This window comes from Ylistrum balloti, unplaced genomic scaffold (assembly GCF_031769215.1).
Source record: "Ylistrum balloti isolate Yb309-2 unplaced genomic scaffold, AGI_CSIRO_Ybal_v1 Utg369758, whole genome shotgun sequence".
NCBI classification, from domain to species: domain Eukaryota; kingdom Metazoa; phylum Mollusca; class Bivalvia; order Pectinida; family Pectinidae; genus Ylistrum; species Ylistrum balloti.
The window spans coordinates 1,276,388-1,283,641 of record NW_026781958.1 but is presented as its reverse complement, the minus strand read 5'-3'; the positions used below and the strand labels follow the sequence as shown (position 1 = coordinate 1,283,641).

At 37.8% G+C, this 7,254-nt stretch overlaps 1 protein-coding gene across 1 annotated transcript; it reads right to left on the bottom strand.

The window, feature by feature from the left end:
* Positions 1-4,471: 4,471 nt before the first annotated feature.
* On the bottom strand, positions 4,472-5,896 carry LOC132543573 (uncharacterized). The gene is made up of 2 exons (XM_060207087.1): positions 5,440-5,896; positions 4,472-4,608 (listed from the first exon to the last, which is right to left on the bottom strand). Exons 1-2 carry the CDS (start codon positions 5,894-5,896, stop codon positions 4,472-4,474), a joined length of 594 nt encoding a protein of 197 aa, XP_060063070.1.
* Positions 5,897-7,254: the final 1,358 nt, after the last annotated feature.

The following is a 7,254-nucleotide window of genomic DNA, read 5'->3' as shown; positions in this document are numbered from 1 at the left end:
TAGTTTTGGTAATTTTTAGAAAACTGGTTCCTCTTCACTATAAATGAAAATAGTATGCTAATACAACAGCTAAATAATTTCTATTTCATTATCATTATTAAATTTACTATTGATCCAGTGCTTCTCCTGTCTGTTTTCAAAATATTTATTGATGGCACTCATCAGAAAATTTGTTACCCTTCAAACGTTATTGTGGCTTCTTATCATGAAAAACATATCTCCATGTACACATTTGTAGTTAGGTGTTAGCAATTTCAGCCTTTCCAGACTTGATAGCTCTCCAAAGCAGGGTACTTGTTTGGTTTATCACTAACTAAAGAATAGAATTCTCCACAACTTTCAAAAGGATTATGTAACGCCATCAAAACCGCATGAGAGTAATTAGTTAGTGGTTGATTCAGGTCTGTGGTGTGCGGTAAAAAGTCAGTGTAGTGTTCAAAGTGAAAAGCAGCAGACGTGAAGAAAGTGGACAGAAGAAATATGGGTGGATACAACCACAGACACTAGCCTCGCCTGTTTATACATTCATACGCAAAAACTAGTGCATGGGTGTATTGACAAACGAGGCGAGCACTTGTCTTGTGTCATGTATTAGAGTATATGGCATATCTGTGCGCGAGAAAAAGGGGTATGACGATATAATTTCCGAATCTTGTAGAATATGTAATGGTCTCTAAAATGTCTAGAATTAGGTAGTCATGATAAGGGTTATGCTTGTGAAAAATTCAGGGATGCGCCGACAAAAGTGAAATAGGCCTATAGCTGCATACAGCCAGTTCGACTGGGCCTGTGGTCGTGCATGTGATTCAAGCTTATACTCACTAGTCTACCGTCCCTGGTGTTATTGGCAAAGCCTATGATAGGCTAGTGTGTCCGAGGATGCTACCATCAAATATATTTCAAACCAATTGCTAAAACGGGTCTTCTGGTCATTTTTGTAGTAAAAGTTATCGAAAATACACTAGCCTAAGTACCGTAGGTTCTTACAACTTCCTGTTGTAATGAGACGAGCACGTCGATTGGTCTTTAGTCGAAAAATTTATCTATCGCTCATTTTCATTGGTTAGTCTGAAAAGGATTTTTAACCAGACGACAAAATCGAAGTAGAAAGGGCGCTTGGATACCAATTCGTTAAAAGTAATATTGACAAAATTTTTGTAACTAAATTGTACGCAAAACTATATTCTGGTGAAAATGCAATCATTTCTTCTCGGAATCCTTTGCTGTTCACTCCTGCTTAGAATAATAAGTTCCAAACTGTCAATTGAAGAACTTGCCCTAATCACGATGCCACTGGGAGTACTTGCTGCTGTGTTGTTAGCGTCATTACTGCTTATAATCTCTGTGGTTTGTATAAAGTAGTGTATCGATTTCTTGTTTCATTTTCGACAAACGACTTCGGTAATCACACATTTTAGTAAAATTTATATAAATATATTAATAAAGTTAACATTACATGGTAATTTTACATACAATTTAGTTACTTTGTCAAACAGTCGTATTAGCCGACGTTCATGATAATTGTACGCAAACAGAAAGTAAGATTGATTGATTAGTATACTGAAATTCAGACAATCTCTTTGGATGTTATATTTAAAGGGGCTGCTTCGAGACAACCTTTGTTGAAAATGAACAGCTGTTCACCAGCACAGCATGTGCCGACCACACCTTCCTTGAGACACCAAGGACAGGACTGGTGGGAGTCGCCTTCTGCTGTTGTACCAGTAACAAACAGCGATAACGATAATATAGGTGATAAACAGTGGCGTAGCCAGGATCTAAAGTTGGGGGGAGGCAAAAATCTGGCAACGCCGGCGAAGCCGAAGGCGCGAAGCTTTGGCGAGGGGTCTGGGTGTCCTCACCCAGAAAATTTTGAAAATTATGGCTCCATTTCCTGCATTTTGAAGGAAAATAACGACATAATAATACTGAGATAAGTCGATATAATGTATTGAAATAAATAACGTTTCACAAAAGTCACCTCTGGGACAATTATGGGGGAGGGGAGGGGGGGACGGGGGGGGCAAGTGCCCCCCCCTTGCCTACGCCAGTGGTGATAAATGTTTTCAATTGAACTATAGATCTAGCTTATCATCATGCGAAACCTGAGATCTATCTAGATCTTCCAGGAAAAAGCAATACGAACGTACATGAATGTCGAATTTGTCACAAACAGAGATTTACACGTGTATTTTTAATAGACACCCTTGCAGTGGTAGTACCACGAACTCCACAACATGTATTACCTTGGAGTACACCATTACGGGAGGGTAGAGGAACAACGACTACATTCAGAACACCTATATCTCCGGCCACACCCAACCTCACACAACTATCAAGGACCACGCCTTTATTCGCCACGCCATTTACGAGGACCATGTCTACAGTGACCACGCCCACATCCGGGCTCACACCAGTTCCTCCCTCGACACCCTCCCAAGACAATTACTGCAAAGGCATCCGACGGACGTCGCATTTGGGTATTCACTTTACTAATACAGAAAGTAGCCCTTCATAGACAATTGCTTTGTGAAAGGAACGTTTATTCTTAAGTCAGGGGCTTTTATGGTATTACCAAACAAAAATTGTCTAAACTCGATGGTATTAGTTATATAATAAAATTCAAGATTTCAAAAATTCACAGATACGGAGATAGGCCATTTAAATGACTTGCAACATCAAAACGTCGTCACACGGTTAATGCGGGTTTATCATAACACCGAGTTAACATGCATACTGATTTAATTTTTCCTGTAAGATAATGAGTTCAACTGGAGGCTGTGAAATATATAATTATCTGAAACAATGTCACTGCATGGCTAACAATAATCTTTCAACTACCATGTCTTCTTTCTTGCCATCAACTCTTCGATAACTCTACCAGGTCATCAGCCTCGCTGAACTTATTCAGAAAGTCTTCACTACCTAACGATCTTCTTTTGCCTCCTTACTTTGGTATTGGTGACCGTAAACTAAACATTATTCATACAAAGCTAAGACATAATTGCAGTTCCCTAAGTTACGACTTATTTCGGATGAATCTTGTGGATACCCATAGCTGTGTATGTGGAAATATGTGTGAAAATGTCTATCCCTTTTCTTTGAATGCCAGCGTTATAATGTTCACAGAAATGTCCTTTTCCAACGTTTAAATGATATGAATTTACAAGTTCACTGTGACTTAGATCTGCTCCTTAATGGAAATGATCAACTGTCCCCTTAAACAAACTCTGATTTTTTTTACGAGTCCAACATTTTATAAAAAGTAGCAACAGGTTTTAACTATGAAACTCTGTTATAATTTTACTTCCAATGACGTCATCCATTCTACCATTCCCCCACCCCCATCCCACCTCTCTCTCTCCCTTCTCTTTAAAAATATATTAGTCAATATTTATGTAAATTATTGATTACTTTACAATGTGATGTTTTTGTTTTGTAATGTATTAAGGAAAGGGCAACTATAAGTTGAAATAACTTGTGCCCGATCCTTTTGTAAATAATTTACAATAAAACATGCTTAATTTAATTAACAATAATAGCGGTATTGTCTTTGATATTCCTCCAGGCGGAGAGCAAATTGTTCCATCTACACCAAAACTTAACGAAGCAGCAACGCCAAAAACCCCAGCTTCGATACCAACGGTGCATACCACACAGGGGGATAATGGCAGGAGAACACCGAGGGTGCTTTTGTCACCTCAGAACCCCTCCAATTACACGTATCTGGATCTGTTTAGTGGGGATGACTTTTTCGACTGATAGATAGAGAAACGAACTCCACCACATGTCGACAGGGACTCTTTTTGTATGAGTATTCAACCTTCAAGAATTTAAACTATTCTCCTCGTCAAGATCATGAGTTTTGTTCAGTTATACAGCATCAATGACTACAGCAACACGTGTAAAGTATCGTCAGTTTTAAACCTTGTAGACTTATGGAATCGGTACTAACAACATCGTAGATTTATAGAATCGGAACTGTTTAACTTTATGCGTTTATTGACCCGTTGATAGCAGGGTCCAGTGATTCTGGTGGCTACTTTTCTTTACATGCGGGAGAACTTCGCATACTGTCTTCAGGATTCGAACAACTATGACATGTGCCAGAAAGATGCTTGCCCGTCAAACAGGATTAACTGGTATTGCGCTGTTAACATATGACGTTTTCATGTTGAGATGTCGTTTATATCTAAATGTATGTACTTAGCTCTATTTTTCACATTTATTACCTGTACATTCTGTTAAATTAGAATGTCACAAATGATATCCTGTTTCTTCCTAAGAATCATTTGATGCGAAAAGTAAAACAATGTCACTCATGAAATATATCTCGCCTATTTTTAATAAAACAAAAACAAAAGAACACAAAGAAATCACAAGCTGTTGGCTTCACAATATATGTCTTGATATCCGCGAATACTACTCTGCCTGTTAGGACCGTTCAATCGAGTTTTAATTTTTTGGGTCTTTATTTACAACTTGGTTCCACTGTGGAAGTCTGTCTGACGAAGCAGCACAACAGGTTTTTACGGATCCAGCCTTTCTTCTTTGCGACCTTGGATGGACGTGACGTCTGCTTGCCGACTGAGGCGCCACTGCTGCCACCTATTGGCCACAGAATGAACGATATCAGAATTCAAGAGGATTATCAAAACGAAAAACTTAATATCAAAACATGATATTTCAAATAGATTATTGATAAAATACGTCGAGTCTGAATTCTTCTATCTTTTTGCGGTATTTCTGATTTTACCGCACAGTAATTACTAATACTTGACTTGAATTGACGGAAAAACTTTTCGTAAAGATTTCGTCCGGTTTCTGGTTATTTTTAAACATATCATCGACACAGAGTTCAAAACTGAAAGACATTGAAAATAGATATATTCTCACCCTCTGTAGTAGTGGCGGTTTTCTTTACTTCTTTTTTTTATCTCTCTGAAACAAATTTAGAAACAAATTATGTGTAAACACTCTAATTCATTATTCAGGCAAAGACATCACAGAAATAAAGTCTTTTTATAGTGCTCCGTTGTTTTACAGATATAATGAAGAAAATTTTCACTTTGTTGAAATTAGTTTTAATTTGTTATCATAATACATCCGTTTTCCGTTCTTACGCTTGTTACCTGTTGAAGAACCCCGTTTTCACTTAAATTATCATATGCAGCTATTACTAGCACGTGGTTTACAATGGTGCCGGTAAGCTTACCTTCAGTAGTCTGTCTAACAGTCGTCCCAATATATTCTTTTTGCCGGAAGTCTCGCTCAACTGATGTGTAGTCACGGGTTCGTTAGCTGTTTTACAAAAAGAACACTAATTAGATATCTGGTAAAGTTATTCGGATACATTTATTCAATATAAGATAGTCTGATGTATTGTATTTATGTCAGTAAATAATGCCGTATACGAAATAATAGGGTTTTCTAGAGTACCTTGGACGATGTTTCGAGTTGCAGTTTGTAGCTGGCTGTCACTTCCACTTCCTGTCACGTCTTGCTTGATTCCCGCGTCACAAACCTTCAGTGGATTACTTCCTGATGTGACAGTTGTTACTTCCGATGTTGTTTTGAACAGTCCTTCCATCTTATTACCAGTCGGCGATGTTTGACCTTTGCGGATGGCGGTCACCGATTGTCCAATGGTCAACTCTACAATATCGCTTACTTCTTTATCAAAATGTCCTGACCATTCCTTCATCTTATCATCTGTTGAGGAAGTTCTACCATCGCGTATAGCGGTAATTGACTTTCCAATGGTCAGTTTCACAATATCATCCACCCCTTGGTCAAGATCTTCGGCCATTACCTCTGTAAAGATTTTGTCCATTGCATTGTCTATTGCAGTATTCGTCAAATTCCGCACTATACTGCGCAGTTGTTCATCGTCCATTCTGTATTCTGAAATAACAGTTCCTGTTGCTAAGTTTTTCTGAGTAAATTAAGTAATTAACCTTGGGATGTCGAGGGATGACAAATATTACTTAATAAACAACGGCAGCAGTTTCAAGAAGAATTGACAGACGGCTGATATACGCTTTGTCTACCTTAAAGTTCAGTGGGACGAACAATGGTTATCAACCCAACCCTTCTTTGAAATGTGTAAATACTTTGGTTTATGCAATTTTTTGTTAAAAAAAGAGCAGCTTGCTTCGATGGGAATCGAACTTGCAGCTTCCTAACGCAGTCTGTTTCTCTCCAAGTAAAAAGGCTTAAAAAACTAAAAGCAAACATTTAATCGGTGACCTGTCGTCATAATCACATCGAAAACCTGCACGTGAGAACAGTAATTGAAAGAAAAAAAGAAATAAGAAAAAATGTATTTAGATTTATTATAAATCTTTAAAATAACATGAAATTGGGAAAAAAATAGTTTGCGTCCAAATGTTGTAGGATATCTTTCTTGTCCAAATGACATTAATAAACATTAATGTTTGATACACATATTGAAGGATAATGAATAGTTTTACTCACCTTATAAAAATTTTTTTCAATAGGGAAAAATGAATTAGCTAATTTCCTTCTCACTCTCCTAAAGACGACGTCTTCTGTCGCTAGCAACAAAGTGACAATGACGACCAGGAAATCTCGCGTGATGACTGCCTATTGTGACGTCATAGAGAAGGTAGATAGAATATGAACCGTAATTTACTTAGTTTATGGAAAGCAATAACTTTTTGTCTCGCTTTTGTGGAGATGAGGAAAAGGAAATGACAGCTGCAATGATGAGTATTGCTGCAATGATCACAATTACTAGTCACAGAATCCCAATCCCACGACAGTCTATCCTTGAAAGGAGAGAAAAAACGTGTTTATAGGAACTCCCGATCGTGAAGGACAATTTTCCATACAATATCATAAAAGAATCCTTTTTTTCATAAAGAATATTTCATCGGCAATGTTGACCTTGTATTAATTGCTAAGTAGACATTTGTCTGTCAATTTGACATCTATAGCCATGGTGCTAAGGATTGCACAAGAATATACTCTTTTTAACTTCCACCTTTAACCCATTTTGTATCATTTCCCACCATTGTTGTCCGGTAAATAGTCAGGATAGTTCGCAGCTACCCTTCTGCCATGAAGATCACGAGTACTAACTCAGTCCCTTGGCTTCCCTCGCGTTCTCGGGACTGATGATACAGTGTTTGTTAACTTGGCCACTACTGTTCGACTGGAGCGCTTTCGATCAACTAGTTTTTTTCCTTATTTTTAAACGGAACCGAAATGCAATGTAAAGTCGTTTTATTA